The sequence below is a fragment of the Schistocerca americana genome, chromosome 1 (assembly GCF_021461395.2).
Source record: "Schistocerca americana isolate TAMUIC-IGC-003095 chromosome 1, iqSchAmer2.1, whole genome shotgun sequence".
In the NCBI taxonomy this organism is placed as follows: Eukaryota; Metazoa; Arthropoda; class Insecta; order Orthoptera; family Acrididae; genus Schistocerca; species Schistocerca americana.
This window is the reverse complement of record NC_060119.1, coordinates 764,654,403-764,678,593: the sequence shown is the minus strand read 5'-3', so window position 1 is coordinate 764,678,593 and position 24,191 is coordinate 764,654,403. Positions and strand designations below refer to the sequence as shown.

The following is a 24,191-nucleotide window of genomic DNA, read 5'->3' as shown; positions in this document are numbered from 1 at the left end:
TACATATATACTCTGCAAGCCACTGTACAGTGGTAGACAGTACTTCACACCAACATTAACAACTTTCTGTCTTATTCCACTTGTATGTGTAGTGAACAAAGTATTACTTTCTGCTTCCATGCACATACACCCTACCTTTTCCCATCGCGCTCTCATGATCCTTACAAGAAAAATGTACAATGACATCAGAATTAATACAGCAAAATTAACTTTTGAATTTTTTTGTTCATTTGGTTGTATCTTTTTGGAATATTAGTTTTTAATGATTTAGATTCTGTCGTCTATTACCATGCCTGTGAAAATAGATATATTTCTCTGTAATCGTTTAGAAAGACTGTAAACAGTTATTCTTGTTATACAATTCCTGTTGACCAAAAATGATTTCCATTACATGCAGAGCGTCCCAGGAAATTCAGAGATATGACAGAAATGATCATTTGAAGCAAAAGAGTCTAGTAAAGATGGACTATAAAATGCATACCTTATTCATCTTCGCTACTGCGAAACACATCTCTTCTGCTGAGAAAGTGGCCATGTTTACTGGATATTTTCTTCTTCTTTTAATCCATACTACATCCTTCCAAAATATGGAAAGCAAAGAGCTGGCAATAGAAGAGATCTGTTTCACAGTATCAAAGATTAAGAAGTAGTGATAGCTCTTAAAGGTATGCATTTTAGGTACAATGTTTGCTAGACTTTTTTGATTCAAATGATTGTTCTTGTCATATTCCTGAATACTGACATTTCCTCCTGGGACATCACGTACATGCAAGCTGCTGAGTATCAATGAAATGAATTTTAGCTTGAGCTTTAATTCTCTCAACAGAGATCTTGGGCCTTGGATTTCTTGCTTAGGCAGTACAGTGTGGTAATATTTAGGTGTCTAACACCTAATGTAATGTCCTCAAGAGTAGTCTTACATCTAAGTAGAAACAATTTCCTTAGTATATCACTGTTTGTATTCCAGAAACGTTAAACAACTGATAATACTATTTACACATTCAACCACCAAATATTAAAAGTCTTAATATTAAAATATCACCAGTTGGTAATTTTTGTGGTCTTTCTGAGGCATTTGACTGTGTAGATCATACTACACTCTTTGAAAGACTTATGTTTTATGGAACTGATGGCTTTACACATAACTGGTTTGTATCATACTTAACAAACAAAATGTAAAAGGTTCAGACAATGTTGAAAAGGTAGAAAATTTTAGTGACTGGAAGAAATCACGAAGGGAGTCTGCAAGGTTCCATTTTGCGTCCACCTCTGTTCCTCACATATATGAATGACCTTCCACTTAACATTCAACAAGCAAAATTGGTACTTTGCAGATGATAATAGTGTTATAATTAATCCCATTAGAGAAAATCAAAAGAAGAGACTGTTAACAATGTTTTACAGAAAATTATTAAGTGGTTCTCCAAAAATGGACTATACCTAAATTCTGAGAAAACACGCTATATTCAATTTTGTTCAACAGAGTCATACAACTGATGTAATACATGGACAGGAGTCAGTAAATCCAGTAGAATGCTCTAAATATTTAAGTGCACATACTGATGAAAACTTGAACTAGAAGAAGCATATTCTACCTCTACATCTACATATACATCTATACTCTGCAAACCACTGTGAAGTGTATTGTAGAGAGTATATTCCATTGTACCAGCTATTAGTGTTTCTGCTCCTTCCAGTCATATATTGAGTATGGGAAGAATGATTGCTTAAATGCTGCTGTGTGTGCTGTAATTAATCTAATCTTTTCCTCAGTATGCTTATGTAAGCAATAAGTGAGGGGTTGTGGTATATTCTTAGAATCATTATTTCAAGCTGATTCTTGAAACTTTGCAAGTAGACTTTCTCAGGACAGTTTACATCTGTCTTCAAGAGTCAGCCAGTTTAATTTCTTCAACATCTATGGTACACTCTCCAATGTGTCAAAGGAACCTGTGATCATTTGTGCTGCACTCATCTGCGTATGTTCAGTATCCCTTGTCAGTCCTACTTGGTATGAGTCCCACACACTTCAGAAATAGTCCAGGATGTGTCACTTGAATAATTTGATGTAGACTGATAGCACTTCCCCTGTATTCCTCCAATAAACTGAAGTTTACCATCTACTTTACCCACAACTAAGCCTATGTATACTATGTTGTTTTTTTTCATTTTGTCATTGTAATCATAGTACACTCTGTTTTTTTCACTTTGTCAAGTGCACAATTTTACATTTATGAACATTAAAAGCAAGTTGCCAATGTCTAAACCACTCTGGAATCTTCTCAAGATCTAAATGAATATTTATGCAGCCTCTTTCAGACAGTATTTCACTATAGATAACTGTGTCATCAGGAAAAAATCTAAGGTTACTATTAAAATATTGCCCACAAAATCATTAATATACTACATTAACAGCAAGGATCTCAAAACACTTCCTTGGGTCACACTTGAAGTTACTTTACATCTGAGGATGACTCTCCATCTAAGATAACACGTTGCGTCCTCCCTACCAAAAAATCCTCAGTCCAGTCACAAATTTTGCTTCACACCCCATATGATCACACTTCTGACAATAAACGTATATGTGGTACTGAGGGAAATCCTTTTTGGAAATCAAGAAATACTACAGCTACCTGACTGCCTTGATTCAAAGTTTTTAGTATATCATGTGGGAAAACTGTGAGTTGGGTTTCACATGATCGATGTTTACGCAGTTCATGCTGGCTGGAATGGAGGAGGTCATTCTGTTCAAGATACCTCATTATATTTGAGGTCAGAATATTTTCTAAGTTTCTACAACAAATCATTGTCAAGGATATTGGACGGTAGTTTTGTGGATCACTTCTACTACCTTTCTTGTAAATGGGTATGACCTGTGCTTCTGCAACTACTGGGCACAGTTTTTTTGTTATTTGATCTACAAAACATTATTGTTAGAAGAGGGGCTAACTCAGCCACATATTCAGTATAGAATCTGATAGGATTCCATTGGGCCCTGCAGATCTGTTCAGTTTTAACAATTTCAGCTGTTTTTCAATGCCACTGACTCATCTCGCAGTGGTATGAGGATTAAATTGAGGCATTTCTCCTCCCCTACCCCTTTTTTTAATTTTTTTTTAAAGGAATATCTGAAAATGGAGTTAAGCATTTCAGCCTTCCTTTGCTATGCTCAGTTTCAGTTCCTATCTCATTTGTGAGAAACTGGCCAGCAATTTTTATGCCATCAACAGCCTTTACATATGACCAGAATTTCTTTGAGTTTTGTGAAAAATCATTTGGCAATATTCTGCTTTGATAGTCACTGAAGACTCTCTCAACAGCCAAAACAATGAGTTTCTCAAAAAATTAAGTTCAGTAAGGTTTGCTCTTCGTAAGTTGCTAGGGTCCTGGAAACAGATGAATCAACCTTCTGACATATTTAGCACTTTTTCTGGGGTAACTCATCACTTAGGAAGAAGATAATGACTGCACAAAAGTAAGCAAGAAGAATAATACCTAATGGTCATCTATGGTTGTCATGTAGGTGTCTCTTCAATAAGGTGGGCGTTTTAACAGCACCACCACAATACACTTATTTGCTAATGAAGCTGGCCATAAATAATCCATCACAATTTCAGAAGAATATGACCTCCAGTAACCATTATTAAAGCCGTCAGTGGCTCAGAATGGAGTTCAATATCTACCAACAAAAAATTTGTCCATTTGCCCAATGCTGACAGATAGCAAAGCAAGTTTTAAATCTAACCTAAATCATTTCTCCTGGACAACTTATTCATTTCCATGAATGAATTTCTATTTAAAAAAAAAAGGATCAACTACAGGGGGGCACATGAAATGTGTTACCATTTTGTTTTTGAATATAAACTTTATTGTCAATACAATCTGAAAGGAACATATACTACAATCAAGAGCCGTCCATGGAGATTTGTTCTAACTCAGCATATGCTCGATATGTCCACCATTTCATTTCCTAACTTCCTTCAAATGAACACTGAAGTTAGTGATTACCCTATGGCACATGTCTTCTGTAATTTCACTGCAAGCTTGAAGAATAAGTCTTCTGAGCTCCATTAAATCGCGTGGACGTTTCGGGAAAATTTTTGCCTTCGGGTACTCCCAAAGAAAAAACTCACATGGATTGAGGTCTTGACTATTGGGGGGCCAATTTTGTCCATCGTTGAAGCAACCTGGAAACCTGAGTGAAATGATCCGCATGTCGAAATGCTCATGAAAAAACTCCAACACAGTGTTTGCAGTATGTGGCCTTGCTCCATCTTGCATGAACCACTGCGTGTTGAAGGGCAAGGCAGTAGCAAGAAGCTGTGGAATGAAGCTATTGCAAAGCATGTTCAAATAACGCTCGCTGTTCCTGTTCACAGTTTGTTAAAAGAAAAAGGGTCCAATAAGTCCGTGACTGGAAATTGCTGCCCACACTGTATAATGTTGTTGTTCATGAAGCACTTGAGGGTTTTCAGTGGCCCAAAAGGATACATTTTGTTTGTTAACCACACTGTCTAAATGAAAATGCACCTTGTCTGAAAACCAAATGTTGTTGAGAGTTTCCTCCCTATCCTCTGCCCCCTGAGCAAACAGTAGTCTCTGCTGCTTGTGTTCTTCAGTGAGCTTCTGTGCACAGGTGATCTTGTATGGGTAAATATGGAGGTCACTTTTAAGAATGCGCTGAACAGAGCATCTAGATATTCCCAGTTGCACTGCTGCCTTTCTACATGATTTCTCGGGACTTCTCTGTACAGCAACTTGTACCGCTTCAATATTCTCCAGCTAACAAACAGGCTTAGGCCGAGGTCGCTTCACTTCCAATACTGTTCCTTCCTGTACAAATTTATCGTACAACCTGTGGATGGTCTTCTTGCAAGGGACCCATTGTGTGTTAAACTGTTGTCGAAAACACTTCTGAGTCACAACAAGGCTTTCATTCCATGAAAAAGTAACACAATTGCCGATCATTGCTGTGTGGTCAGTCTTCCATTGTCAGCCATTGCTGCTTACTAGTCTCATAGCAGCAGTATCATGAATTACACGTCATTTCGCAACTTATTTGTTTTTCCAAGCTCTGCTGGTACTGCTGTAGAGATCCCAGCAGGATATCTAATGTGCATCGTAAATTGTGAAAGAAAAAATTGGTAACACATTTCGTGTGCCACCCTGCAGTTTTTAAGTGTAGTTGTATGAGTAGGACTAAAAAATATTGTCTTGATTAATGTTAACACTGATCATATATACCTGTAAACTGAGCTGTTCTGTATCATTTTGATAAAACAATAGTTCAAATGATGCAGGGAACATGTAACTAACTAACCACATAGACAAAGGACTGTGCAAAAATGCAGTGCCTAAAAAAATTTTCATTATTTTCATGATATGCACTTTATGGGTGTCCCCTTTTATGTGCAACATCATTATGCACTATCATTTTCTGTACGTGAAGAGTATACTAAATGTATATTTAATTCTAAAAATTAAATACAGGAGTGATGTCAATAGTCAGTACTGGATGGGTGCTGTGCGTGATCCGAAGGACAGAAACAACTGGAAGTGGCTTGATGGTGATGATGTGACAGTCTCATTTTGGAACTTGCCAGGAGGAAATGAAGACTGTGCACGATATGATGGCTCAAAAGGATGGCTGTGGTCTGATACTAACTGTCAAGCCAAACTTAACTATATTTGCCAACACCGTAAGTACTGTAACACACTGAGAAAATGCTACTCAAAGTATAATGCAGAATTTCACAGTTGTTAAGTGAGAACTATTATAGGTAAAGCAGAAATAAAACATTACAACTCATAGGCTTAAAAACAGTTTACATTCGAAATTCACAGTAATTCCTTTGCTCATACCTTTCTATTTTTTATATATGTTGCTTAAAGTATAATTACAGTGAACTGAATTATTGACCAATTCTTATTTCCAACTGCTCCATCCATTATTAGGTTAAAAATATAGAATGCATTAGGATAATCTGCATGACTTTGTCAGATTTTCTCCCAGTAGCCTTTTCTCCATTAATACATTTTCCTACTGTTCTAGTTAATTTCTTTATTTTCAGTTTTTTGTGTGTTCATTTCATCAATATTAATTTTAAATAGCCCCAATTATTCAATTATGACCAGTTTTCACATCCATATCACATGAAGCTAAATGTAATGAAACTTCTATTCTTATTGTCTCACTGGGGAAAAATATTTCTAAGAGATGTATATTCCCTCTAGAACCCAAGGCCTGTGGGCGTCCAGAGCAGCCACCAAATTCAACTATGATTGCAAAGAACTTCAATGTTGGATCAATTGTCGAATATCAATGTGATCCTGGTCATCTGCTGGTTGGGCCATCAACACGCACATGTCTTACAACAGGTTTCTACAATGAATTTCCACCAGTGTGCAAACGTAAGTCTTATAGATCACTAAGAATAATCAATTAAAATGGTACAGCTCTGTTGTACACTCCAGATATAAAAGTTTTAATAATTTATTTTACTTTTATTTCATTTTATTAAGAGTTTTGTGAACCCAACAGCATTAGAGTTGTTAGAATATGGAATGAGTCAATGTTTTTATTGTATTTATAATCATGAATTTTTCATAAAATTTACAATAATGGATACAGTGGAGCACAATATGGTGGATTCATGATTCATATCAACTAACCCTGCATCATAAAACATGAAAATAAATAAGGTACAAAATACAAGACACCAGAATTAATATTTACCCATACATTATGAGATGTTCATATTAGCAATATCTTAATATTTGAAAATCAACACTGGTATCCATGCAACAGCATATGCTGTCTAATATGTTACAAAACACCATGCATCGACATGGGATTTTTCTGGGGGCTCTTACCTCAGGTTCTACTGGTGACAGAAAAATGGGGTCAAGTCTTTTATATGGCACTTGGGCTAAGGACCATTTATACCCAACAGAAGGATCATCTTCGAGTCATTATCCTACAGCACTGGGTCAAAGTATAAATGTTATACACTTCCTCCTGCTTAAGCAAATGAAGCAAATCAACTGATGTAGTCTATGATGGGCCTTAAGGAGTTTATGGAGGTACCATTATAGTTAGTAGACAGTTCCTTAGAAAACCTAAAAAAAGGTCTTTTTTGTCATTTTTTTGGGACTAAAACTGAGCCATGGATTCCAAGATGACTATGCTGAAGTTTTTATGATACATATCTTTCCAATATTCCAGTCTCAAACAACCTTGAAAATTTTCTTCATATCTCTATCCATTACCAAGATACAGAGTTACTTTTACATGTAAAATACACATGTAAAATCTGGTATGAAGCGAAATCTCAATAATAAAAAATTGCATCAAATTGCTCAAATTTTAACATTACGTTCTCTAGGCAATTATCTAAAAGCGCCATCTTCGTATTTTAAAAAAATCTTCATTAGTTCATGAACTATTAATTAGAACCCCCCTCCCCAAAAAAAGGTCTTCTTTACCATTTTTGTACCAAAACCGAGCCACAGATTCCAAGATGGCTTTACAGAGCAAATGACTGTCATTTTATGACATATTCCTAAGATCCCAATCTCAAATATTCTTGAAAATTTCCTTTATATCTTTATCCATTTCTGAAATATAGAGATTCAAAATTATTAGCTCATGGATGGTTTCTTAGAGAAACCCAAAGAAAGTATTTTTTTACCAATTTTTCATAGCAAAACAAAGCCATGAATTCCAAGATGGATATGCACAACAAATGATTGAAATTTTTACAATGTATTCCTAAGATTCCAGTCTCGAGCAACAGCCTTGACTCTTTGTCCATTTCCAAGACACAGAGGTTCAAAGTTACCTTACATGCACATGTAAAATACGCACATACAAATCCGGTGGGAAGCAAAACATAAATAATAAACAGCAACAGAAAATTGCTCAGATTTTAAAACTACACACACATCAAAAAACGTTTTGCATCACCTTGGTTCCCAGAGTTCCAGAGTCTGCCCAGAAAATTGGAATAGAGATCAACGTAAACAGCACTTTTGCCCTTTTTATTTCTCATGAAAACCACACATTGCACATTGTACCACCATACAGCGAGACCTTCCTGAGATGGTGGTCCAAATTTCTGTACACACTGGTACCTTTAATACCCAGTAGCACCTCCTCTTGCATTGATGCATGCCTCTATTCATTGTGGCATACTATCCACAAGTTCATCAAGGCACTGTTGGTCCCCATTGTTCCACTCCTCAACAGTGACTCAGCATAGATCCCTCAGAGTGGTTGGTGGGACACACCGTCTATAAACAGCCGTTTTCAATCTATCTCAGGAATGTTCGATAGGAGCCATGTCTGGAGAACATGCTGGCCACTCTAGTAGAGCAATGTCGTTATCCTGGAGGAAATCATTCACAAGATGTGCATGATGGAGGTGCAAATATTCATCCATGAAGATGAATGCCTCGCCAATATGCTGCCGATATGGTTGCACTATCGGTCGGAGGATGGCATTTACATATCGTACAGCCATTACAATGCTTTCTATGACCACCAGTGGCATAACTCAGCCCCACATAATGCCACCCCAAAACAGCAGGGAACCTCCACCTTGCTACACTCACTGGATAGTGTGTCCAAGGTGTTCAGCCTGATCAGGCGGCTTCCAGACACATTTTCAACGATTGACTGGTTGAAGACATATGTGACACTCATTGCTGAAGAGAATGTGATGCCAATCCTCAGCAGTCCATTCAGCATGTTGTTGGAGGCCCATCTGTACTGCGCTGCATGGTGTCATGGCTGCAAAGGTGGACCTCACCATGGATGACGGGAGTGAAGTTCCAATTGAAAAAATTTTTTTGAAGGTGCTGAGGAAGGCAGATTGAGGCAGCTGGTACCCTACTCTTCAGTCAGGCTTTCAAACAGGAGTGCATTTGCTTTTTTTGTGTTCTGATAAGAGCAATTTTCCACTGTTGTCTTTTCTGACAAAAAGTAATTTATACTTTGTGCTTGCAGCAGATGAGAAATATTAGTTATACAATAAAACTACACACATAAGTGCTCATTTATGCTAAAAAATTCAATAATTGGGTGGAATGAATTTTGTAACAGGTATTCTTTCCACTTGATCTTGAATTATGGTGTTTTAAGAGCATGAATTTTGATGTCTCTAGATAGAGCACTGAATATTTTCATGCCTAAGCAACTTACTCCTTTTGAACACGGGTAAAGTTTGTCTGATTACCATGTAAGACTTGTTTCCTCCTTGTGGCCAAGACATGGAATAATGATTTTCAAAAGAGAGCAGTTTTTATTAACGTACAAGGTAGAAGATATACTGAGACGTCATTGTAAAAACTTATAGTTTCCCAGGAACTGCAAGAATGTCTGGTTGAACACTGCTCATAATGCATATACATATATCGATGGGAAGAGAAAAGATTACTTGTAACTCAGAAATACTTAGAAGTCAGATATAGATACAGTAATACATACCATATTTTTCTGAAAAAGAAAAAAAAAAGATACACACAATGAAATGAAATGAAATGTCGTGTGACGAGGGCTTCCCGTCGGGTAGACCGTTCGCCTGGTGCAAGTCTTTCGATTTGACGCCACTTCGGCAACTTGCGTGTCGATGGGGATGAAATGATGATAATTAGGACAACACAACACCCAGTCCCTGAGCGGAGAAAATCTCCGACCCAGCCGGGAATCGAACCCGGGCCCTTTGGATTGACAGTCTGTCGCGCTGACCACTCAGCTACCGGGGGCGGACAATACACACAATAGAACTACATTTGTAAACTTTACAAACAACAAAGACAGAGTAAGGCATTAAAAGAAAAAATATTATTTGGTCCTGCTTAAGACAAATTAGATAATGTATTGTAATTTGACACTTCGTGCCACACAAGCAACAAAGATACATTATTGAAGACAAAATGTTAAAACAAAAAATATTATTTTGAACTTGATCCTGCTTTAAAGAAATGAGATAATTTGGCTTGTTTCACTTTTCATGCATTGAAGTGTATGCATAACAGTTTGTAAACTTATTAATGAATTCATAGTTTTTCACTACAACTTCTTGCACTGATATAATGCCTGCACACATTGATTGCACTTAACATTTCACTCAGTTTAGGTCTTTCGAGCTTCAAGTCATCATCTCCATCTCCACCACTGTCACTTGAACCTGCTTCACCTTCTTGATCATCACTGTGTTGTCACACGTCAGCAATATCTCCTCATCTTGTAGTTCCATACACTTGGTGAGATTATCATCGAAGTGTACAAAACTGTCAAAGTCTGCACCCTCCAATACAGCTAGCTCATTACCAGACATGACTTCACCATCACCACTATCATCATCATCAGCAGTAGCAGCAGCAGCAGGCTCTTCCAGCTTTACAGCAGCAGTTATTGATTGGGAAGGATGACACAAGCTGCCAGACAGCTGAAATAAATTCTATGGCTTATAATAAGTTAATGGAGAGATTTACATTTCCTGCGTCAGTCTGCACTATCAAAGTTTGAACCAGCATTTTCTTCTACAATGTGCTTTCAAATTTGCCATAATGCCCAAATGAATTGGCTGTAGAACACTGGTACAGTTTGGAGGGAAACATTCCACTCGAAAATTTTCCAAAACTACTTGGGGTGAACGTGCTCACATCAGTTCATAAGAAGAAGGAGGTTCTTTTTTATTTTTCATTCTAATGTCCAGTTTATTAAACACAGTTCCATTAAAATCATTGTAATTCAAGAATTTTTATTGTATTCATATTTTGTAGGTCTCATCTTTACAGCTTTGAAACACATCAGATTTTAAGATTTTACCATCACACATGGGGAAAGTTCATCAGATCCATTTGTATTCATGTCAAGAAGAACTGTCATGTGAGTTTAACTTTTCTTTCCCCCATGCTCCAAGTCCCCATTTTCAGCTAATGTTTTACTTGGAGGCAGACTGTAGAATAGAGCAGTCTCAGCACAGTTGTAGATGTTTTGAGGTTGATAATCCCTTAAGATACATGGTAGAACGACATCAATCCAGTGCTGCACCATGACGCCGTCCACAGCCTTAAATTTGCCAGAAATTGTTCTTCCTGTGATTCCATGGGGATCTTTAAATCCTTGTAACCATCCTCATCTACATCTACATCTATACTCCGCAAGCCATCTGACGGTGTGTGGCGGAGGGTACCTTGAGTACCTCTATAGGTTCTCCCTTCTATTCCAGTCTCGTATTGTTCATGGAAAGAAAGATTGTCGGTATGCCTCTGTGTGGGCTCTAATCTCTCCTATTTTATCCTCATGGTCTCTTTGCGAGACATAAGTAGGAGGAGCAATATACTGCTTGGCTCCACGGTGAAGATATGTTCTCGAAACTTCAACAAAAGCCCTTACTGAGCTACTGAGTGTCTCTCTTGCAGAGTCTTCCACTGGAGTCTATGTATTATCTCCGTAATGCTTTCGCAAGTACTAAATGATCCTGTAATGAAGAGTGCTGCTCTTCATTGGATCTTCTCTATCTCTCCTATCAACCCTATCTGGTACGGATCCCACACCGGTGAGCAGTATTCAAACAGTGGGAGAACAAGTGTACTGTAACCTACTTGAAATCAGCAGTGATGTCACACTTCTAATTAAATCACTGCCTTTGATTTCAACATGTCACCACTGATCAGTAGAGCTGCAGCACATTTTTGCTGCAATACGTCAAAAGAGCCTTTTCCAAATCCGTGTGTCTCCCTTCTTGTTGACAGCCATGTTTAATTGATTTTGCACAAATTTTAAAAACTCATTCGAAATACTGTTTCTTTTGCAGATGACTGTACATAGTGTGGTATAGGCAATTCCTAAGTCTGAAGCAATTTCAGATTTAGTTTTGTGTGGATTGGTATCCACCTCTCATATGTTCTTTACTTTCTAATTCGGTGTGTAACTTTTCCTTTTTCTGTTCTTCCTGGCTGATTGAAAGTGACTGAATGACAGAACCACTGTTCAACAACAAATGTCTGCCAGAGACTTTTAATTTCTTGATTGTTACCACAAAAGAAATTCTCGTGTTAAAAATGACAGTGCCAGGAGTGTCTTTTTTTCCATGCTGCACGCAGTGATTAACTGTGGCTTTGTTCTTTGTCTCCATGGCACTGCCTGCTCACTTTTCTTGCATAATGAAGTGTTTTTTCCCAGATCTAGGGAATGGTAGGATCAATGTACACATGCAAGAACATCGCAGAGTCCATTTGCTGCATTTATTGTCCATTACATTTTATATTTATGTTGTCTTATTCTTTCTGTGTTGCACTGAATTGTCCATAACGAGTATCTTTTTACATTCATAGAGTGTCTATTATAGCTAAATCAGTTGAGGACATCATTAAGTACACTGTTATCATAGGTATCCAAGTTTCTTCTCTCCTGTTTTATCTACCAGAGGAGAAGTATTATCTGCAAACAGGCTGAACTTGCTTACCATAGTGGTAGAGTGGGAAGTCATTTATAAATGTAAGAAACAGAAGAAGCCCAACACTACCCCATGTGGTGCTCCAATGTTTACTGTCATCATTCCATTACTGTGTCATCCTCAGTTTCCTGTCTGTTGGACAAGACTGCATCCATCTTTGTTTGTTTGTTTGTTTTTCAGAACAGCATTACTCAACAATAGGGACAGAAAAAGTGTGATGCATGTAAGATTGAAGGTCCATAAAAAACATGTAAACAGCTTATTTTGTTAGGATGACTCATAAAGTGTTTGTAGAAAACAGCTGAATGACTTCAGTGACTGAACAATACAATATAAAATGGTATTAAATAAGATTCAAGTAAGAAGTCATTCATCCAAAGCAAGATAATGTCTGTAAAAAGTAACAGATTTGCACGCAAATAACAATTTTACATGAAAAACACTAATTTTGACTAATTATCTCAGAATATATATACATGCACAAACATGTGAACATTTTTGGGATCCTGTGATAGGTAACATATATTGTAATGTTGTTGTTAAGAGGGAACACCAAGTAGTGGACTCCACTTGCAGGGATTACCACACACAAATAATTCTCTTAAATGGCTATTGTTCATCCCCAAACAATGGAAACTCCAGGATGGAATAATGACAATATAATGAAAAGGATGGATTGCTACTCACCACAGAATGGAGAAGTTGCGTCACAGATAAGCACAACAAAGAGACTGTCAAACATGTATGCTTTCAGCCAAAAAGGACTTCATCCAAATTGTTTTTCAGTTGTGCCTATATGTGACTCAGCGTCTTCACTATATGGAGAGTGGCAGTCTATTGTTCATCTTCTTGATTATGTTTAACCCTTGTTTCATTTTAAGAACTGTGAGCTGTTTCCACAAAATACTAATCATGATCAATTCAATGGCCATTTTATGTTGCAAGACAGCAAACATAATGAAACTCTGAAAATCTGTTGCATCTTACATTGTTTATGGCAAACACATTTACAAAGAATTAGCACTACAGCCATTTGTTTTCAAACTATTTTTACCAACATGAATTTTAAAATAGAAAACAAGCATCATGGATCAGAATTGGAAATATAGTGTTAACAATTACCACTTGTGTAGGGTGCCACAACTTATGCAATTTAATTGAATGTATGAACTGTGGAAAACACTAGACACTATAAAATTGAAACTTTATCACTCCGAATACCTTTAAATTCATACAAAAATGACTCACTGTTTTAGAATAACAAACATGTGAACATTTTTGGGATCCTGTGATAGGTAACATATGTTGCAATGTTGTTGTTAAGAGGGAACACCAAATAGTGGACTCCATTTGCAGGCATTTTTGTCACTTGTATATGTTTTGAACTAATAGTATCTTCTTTACAATAATTAATTAATGTTCAAGGATCAATATTTCCCTCATTACCTTACAAGCTGGATCTAACTGTGGTAACTGTTCTGGCAATTACTGCTGCCTTGATAAGGTAATAGAATGTAGGATTACTTTCAACCCTTGAAATATATCTTTCACAGTGAATGTCTAAGATTGCAATACCAATCACGAGTAAAATAATAATTCTTAATACATGATGTAGCCATTTGAAAACTCCTTGATGTGTCAAGCTGTGTATCTGAAAATAATTTTGTTATTTCGTTTTATAGATGCACAGCATTGTTCACAATAATGGATATTTTTACTGAATTCCCATTCACACATCCAAAAAGCAAGAAAGGATTAAGCTGTAAAACAACAAAAGAGTGAAAGGAGTTGATCTGTTTCCTAGTAGGATAACCTCTTGCTACATTGCAGAACTAAAAGACTATATTCTTTAGAATATAGAATAGAGAACATACATTTGTAAAAATTCTATAAATGGTCTAACTCTGAACTATACTTATTCCAGCTACTTTGAAACCAGTTGCTGATATGTGTCTGTTTGCAGGTATTGAATGTGGCTTCCCAGCAGATATAGCCAACGGTCGTTATCAGCTGCTTAACAGAACTGTTACATATTTGAGTCAAGTTGAATATTCTTGTGATGATGGCCACGAAATGATTGGTCGAGCTTTGCTTACATGTGATGTTGATGAACGATGGAATGGACCTCCACCATTCTGCCAAGGTCAGTATTCACTGCATGTGTCATGACTTGAAATGCTGTAACATGAAACAGTATACATTGTTAGCCCAGATAGGAGTGAGAAAGTGTATAATTAAAGTGCCATTTCCCAAGGGAGTAGTCCTTGTAGAAAAACTGGACTAAACTGGTTAAGAGGAAGGTTTTTGTTTGAAGATGATCCATGGTTTAACATCCTGAAATAGCTCTGACAGGAGAAAAAAAAGATGCATTAAACTTTCATGCTCCGCCAAAGTTTTGGAGAAGACCTGCATATAACATTTGTAGGATCAAGAAGATCTTTAATTTTTGATTGACTGTGCTTAAGCATAAATTTCTGGTTTAAATTATGTACCCATTGGGTACTATCACATTTAGTAACAGAGGAGCAGAAAGTTGGGTAGATCAGTTGATTTCAAGTAATGCTTAAAAGATTCAGCAGAGGACACACTGAGGATTTCACATGAAAATTGATTACTAACTAGACATGGTTACAGCAGTACAAACTGAAAGGAAAATACTGCTTTTACACTTTTTTATGCTTTCCAGATGAGGTGCTGCCCATTAAGGTGAAATAGGTTTCTTCTTGTACTTCATGATGACCAGACATTTTAACACAGTTCTTCTGGGTACCAAATATTCATTTGCTGATGACTGGTGGGTGACATACTGATTACTTTAGGTCTTTCTTCCTCAACTCTGAAAATGTACAGATTGAAAGAAGTCATCACATCCTGCATTATGACAAATTCAAGGGGTGATCAGAAATTGAGGTTACAATCCCATAATTCCTGGAGTTTCATCTGTTATGGAGAAATTAGTAGTGTGCTGTAATTCTGATTGAAGCACTTGGCAACTGTGCGGAGCTTCAGCCACCTGCCACCTACAGCACTAGTTGTAGTAAACACAAATGGCAACTCATTTGGAAAACTGGTCTCGTGAAGAATTCTGCTCAGCTACTCAATTTCTATGGACAAAACATGTAACAACTGCTGAAATTTACTGGCAGCTGGTAGAGGTTTATGTAGAGCTATAATGTCTTGTAAGCAAGTTGTACAATGGTGTCAAAAGTTTGTGGTTCCTAGAGAAAACATCACCAACAAGGATCACAGTGGCTGACCCAGCCCAGCATCAACAGATTTGAACACAGCTTGTGTGAAGGAGCTGATTCAGGACAACAGGAGGATCTCATTATGGAATATGATGGTGAAATTGGGAATGTCATTCAGAAGCATTCATCACATTGTTCACAATATTCTGCAGCACCGGAAAGTTTGTTCCCTATGGGTTCCACAAAATTTGTCCAACCAACACAAGAGGCTGTAGCACCACACATCAATGTGTTTCATGACACTGCTCCAGAAGTGTAAACCAACATCTTGTGTATGTAGTTTAATAGACAGTAAATGAGTATAGGTGTTCATGTTGGCAATATTTGAAAAAAAATTGTGCCTAATTTTTTAATCAGGTCCCAGAAATAGATACAAATGAAAACAATGTCTCAGCTCTTGTTCAGCTAAGAACAGTCCACAGTGATTATTGAGTCTTAAATAATCATCCAAACTTCTTTTACAATGACCTGAATGGTACCCATGATGACAGTCTTTACTAGTCATGATGTAACAGAATGCCTTTATGCAGTACTTCTTTACAGGTGGTATGAGATAGGCATTGTAATGTGAGGACGTAATGGATGAATCACACTTCTATCAATGTTATAACCAACTGAAACATGCACTACAACCAATAGCTCAGAAACCAATAGCTCAGAATAGCTACACCAGCTGTGCCAGAGTAGTTTATGGATTACCAAAGCTCCAGGGTCCACTAGAACCCCAATCATTTTCTGTACTGAAATTGTGGCTGAGTTAGCCTTTCTTTCAACTGTTATCTGCTGTAGATTTCCAAACAAAAGAACCATGCCCAGCAGTTGGAAGAAATTATAGATGACACCAGTCTACAAGGTAGATAGAACTAATCCCAGGACTATCACTCAATATCCTTGACACCCTTATTGTGAGCTCAAACAGAATAAAATATCTTGAGCCCCAGAGTGACCTCCACCATGCCAACCATCATGGCTTCTGAAATTAGTGATCATGTGAAAATCAAATCACAATTTTCTCATATGACATACTGTAAGCCATGCACAAATGCAGTCAAGTAGATGCAGTATTTTCCTCAGTTTCTAAAAACCATTTGATACAGTACCACACCTATGCTTATTATTAAAAATACAATCATATTGGACATAAAGTGAAATTTGTGGCTGGACTGAGGATTCCATAGTAGGGAGACTGCAGCATGTTACCTTGGATAAAGAGCCAACAACACATATAGAAGTAATTTCAGGTGTGCCCCAGAGAAGTGTGTTGGGACCCTTGCTGTTTATGTTGTATATTAATTACCTTTCACACAATATAATTAGTAACCCAGACTTTTCACAGATGATGCAATTGTCTGTAATTAAGAACTGTCTGCAAAAAGCTGCACAAATGATCAGTCAGATCTTAATAGGATTTCAAATTGGTACAAACACTTGTCAACTGATTTTAAATGTTTAGGACTGTAGAACTCAACAAAATGGGAAAAGATACTATATTATGACAACAGTATCAATGTATCACAATGGAATTGGCCAACTGATGCAAACACCTGGGTGGAGGGATTTGAAATGGAATGATCAGACAGGCTCTCTCATGGAAAAGCAGTTAGATTCATTACAATGTCCACAGAGGCATTTAATAGACATTCTTCTCACATTCCACACATAAATAGAAGGGGAAGAAACCCCAATAACTGGTACAATGTGAAGTACCATCTGCCAAGGGTGTCGGTGTAATAGGAAACATGGTAGAAGAGAAGTAGTGTGAGAGTGGTATGAGAAATTTTACAACACAGCTTTTGTGAAGGCCTGACAGCATGTCAGTGCCTTGAACAAATGTGCCTGTGTCTGGAGATATCCACATCACTTTACAATAGTACACATCATATCCATATCAAATTATCATATTAAGATGGTTCAGTGAATTCCAGAGGGATATCTTAAGTCTCACTTAGTCAGGTTCCTCTCAGAGTATGCTGATGCAGTAGATCCAACTTTAGCAATCATATACAACCACTCACTCGTAGAAAGATCCAAACCAGATTGGAAAGTTGCACAAGTAACACTAATGCTGAAGAAAGGAAACAGGACTATCCACTGAATTACAGACCCATAACACTAATGTTGATTTGTAGTACGATTTTTGAACATATACTATGTTCGAACATTATGAATTACCACGAAGGAAATGATCTATTGACAAACAGCCAACAAAGATTGGTTGGTTTGGGGGAGGGGACCAAACAGCAGGGTCATCTGTGCCTTCAGATCAGGGAAGGATGGGGAAGAAAATCGGATGTGCCCTTTCAAAGGAACCAACCTGGCATTTGCATGAAGCTGTTTAGGGAAATCATGGAAAATTGTTTTCTTCACAGCAAGACTTCTTTAATAATGAAAGTTTTTCAAGAATTACTGTTCTTTAGGAGAATATTTGATAACTTCACTAACATTTCATTTCTGGCGGATATCCTGACATGTTGCTTATTGACAAGAAGTGTAAGATTATGACTTAGGAACATGTACATCTGCCATTTGTTTCCACTAAGATTTACTGGAACTTGTCTGCTGTTTTCTCCTTTAAGTCTTTGTGAGTCCTCTAATGTGTGCTGTTATTAGCGGAAGCAATATAAATAGATAAACTAAGAGAAAGAATATATGGTACCTGTATTTAGAAAGCAGCGCTATCACATATGGCTGCATTGTAAGTTATTGTGTAAGTTACTCACGATGTGTAACAAAATAAAGAAATATCATTAATGAGCTGTTTTTTTTTTTTTTGACAGCTATTGAGTGTGAAGAACCACCTTCAATAGAAAATGGACACTACTCTCTCAGTAACAATGCTACCATTGTAGGGACAGTGGTAGAATATCGCTGCATGTCACAACATTTTAAACTTGTTGGACCCAAGCAGATTCAATGCATGTCCAATGGCCTATATGATCAGCCACCTCCAGTATGCAAAGGTAAAGTCTGATTATGTAATAAATCTTATTAAACTGATCAGGATGAGAAAAGACCACACTTTTACACATGTCAATTTATAAAAATGTCAGACAGCTACTAATATGAGACAAACATGAACAAAATCATTTAAGTTATATCCGAAATATCCCTGCCATGACTGCTGGTGAGCTTTGGGTATCACATCACACTGACAATTCCACTTTTGTGCACAATATTTCAGTGACTGGTCAATCAATGAGGTATCTATGAACACACTAAAAATCCCTATGTATTGCAAAGATAAGATTACACTATGTCACCTGCTGAGGCCTCTTTGTGCTCCATGCACATAGTGAACACAATGAAACTCCAGTGTGTAGTACCACGGAAAGTATCTTCTACCATTCACAGTAATTTGAAGAGTAAAGGTGTAGATGGATTTACATTAATTCAATGGCTGGATGTACCCCAGGCAGCAAATTTCGAGGTGACCACTCACACCACTTAGCAAAATAGTGACAATTTAAGTGTTCTGCATCAAAATGGAATTGTTAACTCTACTAGCTATCCAAAAACACACAATCTAATAATGAGACTGCATTTTGGTCAGTAAGTAATAAAATAAAGTTGAGTCAGGCACCTGTCTGTCTGTACTTGAGTCTTGATGAAACTATGGGGAAAACTTGAATGAAACTTTGAAATGAGTGTGGAATTGTTGACAGACATGTTAATTAATAACCATTTTCGAATCCCTACTCCCCATGAGTGTTAAAAATTTATAACTTATGAGTAAAGCAAAAGATTAGAAACACAGCAAAGAAAGAGTAAAACATACAGGTATTGGAGAGCAGGAAATTTGTTTCAAAATATGGGTCAAGAGAGGCACAAGGTGCAGAAGAGGGTTTTGAAGAAAAAATACACAGATATACCAAGAATTCCACAATACTGCTAGTAACCAGCTGTTGGCAATTAATATGTCAAGGTGAGAGCTAACTGAAAAGGAATTACTAGGTGTAAATGAAAAACCAAGACAAATGTGTTTTTTTTTTTTTTTTTTTTTTTTGCTGTTAATCATCTTCCTAGTTGATTGGTGACAATCTGAAGACTTCAGGCTGCTATAATTTTGTGTTCAGCCACTGCCAGTCTTAGAGATTAAACAATGCTACATGCAGCAGCATTATTTTACCACTTGTCAAATGTTGTGTGTGATTTTACTAATCTATGTTTGGGGTGTTAGTGCTAGAAAAATTAATGAAGCAGTTCCTGTTCCATTGGGGGTACTAATTTATAATTCCTTGGAGAGGAAATTGCTTCATTCACTTCTCACAAGTGCTACCTCCATCCCTCCCCACATTAGTGCTCAAGAAAACACTTACTGATCATGTAATACCTTGGAGAACTGGTGTTATTTCCTGTAGCATACTCAGTAATAACATATTACAATGATTAAGACATTCTGGCTGCTGCTCAAATGGGTTTCCTTGGTAAGCCCAAATTTTCATTTCCACCTGAGGAAGACATCTTTAGGAAGGGGAGAGTGTGTCTACCTCCCATGAAACTGTCCTGCACAGATAGACACAAAATGTTGGGTTCATCAAGTAAATACAGATGACAGCAGCATAACAGGCTGGAAAATCTAAATTATTTGTTTGTTGCAACCTCCATAGGTTGCTTAGTTGAAAGATTTAATTTATTTTTATTTAAATATATTATTAAACATAGATTTAGATGTATTAAGGGGAACTGCATTAATGATGTTTAGAAGGCTTCTTTTCTGACATGTATCACACTACAGAAGAAGTGAAGCCCACAAATGCAGTACCTCCAACAAGAGCAACGAAACCACCAGCAAGGACAAGAAATCCAGCAAATGTTGCTCCAACGGCTCGTCCAACTATTTATGGACCAACTGTTATCAGTCCTGTAAGCAGAACAACAGCAGCTGCTATATCTACTAGTGGCTATGAGGTTAACTTGGCCAACACTCCTCAGCCTGATGCTTCACGCCCACAGGACAATGAAGTTCCAGACAGTGTAAATATCAAGAGCAGCTTGCCAGATGCTGACATTGCCCACTCTGTAATTGAGGAGAAACGTGAAACAGTGGGAGCCAGACTTAACCTTGGTAAGTATGCTGTAAGTTTGTTATGGTGTATGGCCATGTTGAGATCTATCACAAAACATATATGAGAAATATATGAGCCATTTGTTAATGAAGCAAACAGGTTTTCTGAAAAAGTTCACAAAAATCAAAATTAACTAAACAAGAATGTTGTTCAACACTTAAACAAGGTGCAATTTCATTAATACATTTATTTCACAAAGATGGAAAAATATCCACTGAACACAAACGACTATTACTATATTTTCAAATTTATGAAACCACTTCCCACACAACACAAGTTTTTGTGATGTTTGTAATCCCAGTATGAAGTATTTGTAATCCCAGTACAAGTATTCATTAACTACATATAAGATTCAATTTTTATCTAACAAATACTCTTTATAACAATACCAGAGAAGGAAAGTTGCTACTCACCATAAAGCAGAGATGCTGAGTTGCGATAGGCACAACAAAAAGATTCACACAATTACAGCTTTCGGCCACTAAGGCCTTTGTCAGCAGTAGACAAACATACACACACGCACACATACACTCATTCAAACAGCACTTCCACATACGTCTGTAGTCTCAGAGAACTGAAACAACACTGCAAGCAGGAACACCAGTGCATGATGGAAGTGGTGACTGGGTGTGGGTAAGGAGGAGGCTGGGGTGGAGAGCGGGAGGGATAGTATGGCAGGAGTGGCAGACAGTGAAGTGTTGCATTTTAGATAGAGGGCAGGAGAGAAGGTTCGGAGGGGGGAGGGGATAAGTAACAGAAAGGAGAGAAATAAAAAGAAATTAAAAGACTGGGTGTGGCGGTGAAATGGCGGCGATGTAGTGCTGGAATGGGAACAGGACCTACACCATATACTTGTCCATTATTACACAACCCCTGCTCCCAATCCCTTACCTCATGGCTCATACCCCTGTAATAGACCTAGATGCAAAACCTGTCCCATACATCCTCATATCACCACCTACTCCAGTACGGTCACTAACATCACCTATCCCATCAAAGGCAGGGCTACCTGTGAAACCAGTCATGTGATTTACAAGCTAAGCTGCAACCGCTGTCTGCATTCTATGTAGGCATGACAATCAACAAGCTGTCTGTCCACATGAACAGCCACCGACAAACTGTGACCAAAAAACAAGTGGACCACCCACCCTCTTGCTGAACACGCTGCCGAACGTGATCTCCCTCATCTCAATGACTGCTTCATAGCCTGTGCCATATGGATCCTTCCCACCAGCACCAGCTTTTCTGAATTGCGCAGGTGGGAACTTTCCCTGCAATACATCCTATGTTCCCAAAACCCCCCTTGTCCTCAACCTTTGTCAGTCACTGTCCTCACCCATACAGCCCCCTCCCTGTTCCCATTCCAGCACTACACAGCCACCGTTTCATTGCCACACCCAGTCTTTTAATTTCTTTTTATTTCTCTCTTTTCTGCTACTTATGCCCTCCCCCCTCCACACCTTCTCCCCTGCCCTCCATCTAAACTGTAACACTTCACTGTCTGCCACTCCCACCATACTATCCCTCCCCTTCCCTGCCCCAGCCTCCTCCTTACCCACACCCAGTTGACACTCCCATCATGCACTGGTGCTGCTGCTTGCACTGTTGTTTCAGTTCTCTGAGACTGCAGACGTGTGTGGAAGTTGCGCTTGCGGTTGCAGTTGCGCGTGTGTGTGTGTGTGTGTGTGTGTGTGTGTGTGTGTGTGTGTGTGTGTGTGTGTGTGTGTGTACTGCTGACAAAGGTCTTAATGGCCGAAAGCTATAACTGTGTGAATCTTTTTGTTGTGCCTATCGCGACTCAGCACCTCCGCTATATGGTGAGTAGCAACTTTCCTTCTCTGGTATTGTTACATTCCATCCTGGATTTTCCATTGTTTGAAATACTCTTTATAATGATCTTCTGTTCACCAAATGGAACATTGTACAGTTCAAAGCCTTATGCATGGAAGGATAAGGTTTTTCCCACCAGTAGGCATTTCCATGTCAGGAAATGAGGATGGTAGTTACTGCAAATGGACACTTTGGTGAAATGTGCCAAGAAACATGGCCACAGGATCAATACAGATGCCACCCTCAAGGGAGATGCCAGGAACTACAGTGGACAGTGGTTGGCTGCAAATGTGGTGTAGTTTAATCTGCACTTGAGAGGAATGGGGTGTGGGGTGTTCCCCAAAACTCCTGATTTTTTGGTTAAAAGCCAAGCCTTTCCTCAAAGTCTCTTGAATGCCATTAAATGTTTCATAGAGAGATCCCACTTGTCTCTTTGAAATGCCCTCTGATGCTCTTTGGTAGCTGCAGCTATCCTACAGACCATATGGCACCAGAATATGTCAGGAATAGCCTGAAGAATTTGGTATCGTTGCTTCCTCAGCATTTATAATCATGTGCACTTGTGCACTCCTTCGGTATCCTTCCCTTGACTGCTTTCAAAATTTGGTTTGGAGGCAAAAGCTTGACAGTTGGCTTTCCAAAGTGACCAGTGTGGTTCATGTTCCATTGGTCAGTGGGTCGAGAAAGAGAGTGATAGGAAATATGAAAGTGGTCACATAGAGGTCGGTGTGGATGAACCACTGGGTTAAGGGTGAGAAGCTCAGGATGCACACTATAATATCTATGACTGAGTATGTTTCTCAGGTCATACTGGAATGTGTTGCAGCTCTAGTATGAAGGAGGTGGGCTTCCAGTTTTGAAATTAGCTGCTCTGTTACTTGGTCCCTGCTCGAAGTGGATTGACAGTCTCACAGAAGATAGTGGGTATTGAAGTCCACCAGTAGGAGAAAGGGTGGAGGCAACTGTTCAACTAGCTCTAATGACTCGTGATATGGTATAGATTTGTCTGGGAGTAGATAGATATTATATACTGTTATATGAACTGACTGGCACACATGAACAGCCACAGCTTCTCCAACCCACTTTCAGTCAGCACTAAATTAGTGTCCCTTGATGCCTCAGAATGTATCCTGACAACTGATCTCTTCTTCTTGTCAGGTTGTGCCACAAATTTCTCTTCTCCCCAATTCTAGTGATCTACGCACCCAATCTTCAGCATTCTTCTGTAGCACATATTTCAAAAGCTTCTATTCTCTTCTTGTCTAAACTGTTTATCATTCATGTTTCACTTCTATACATGGCTACATTCATACAAATACGTTCAGAAAAAACTTACTGACACTAAAATCTATATGCAATATTAACAAATTTATCTTTTTCAGAAACGCTTTTCTTGCCATTTCCAGTCTACATTTTATATCCTCTCTACTGTGACCATCATCAATTATTTTGCTGCTCACATATTACTTGGAAGAGTCTCATTTCCTAATCTAATTCCCTCAGCATCATCTGATTTAATTCGACTATATTCCATTATCCTCATTTTGCTTTTGTTGATGTTCATCTTATATCCTCCTTTC

At 38.0% G+C, this 24,191-nt stretch overlaps 1 protein-coding gene across 1 annotated transcript in view; it reads left to right on the top strand.

Moving 5' to 3' along the window:
* Positions 1–24,191, top strand: part of LOC124545382 — a 184,938-nt gene that overhangs the window by 147,385 nt on the left and 13,362 nt on the right. Inside the window, exons 5-9 of the mRNA XM_047124295.1 lie at positions 5,491–5,699; positions 6,235–6,411; positions 14,431–14,610; positions 18,493–18,675; positions 20,451–20,780. Coding sequence (XP_046980251.1) covers positions 5,491–5,699; positions 6,235–6,411; positions 14,431–14,610; positions 18,493–18,675; positions 20,451–20,780 — 1,079 coding nt within the window. The remainder of the gene's footprint in view (positions 1–5,490; positions 5,700–6,234; positions 6,412–14,430; positions 14,611–18,492; positions 18,676–20,450; positions 20,781–24,191) is intronic.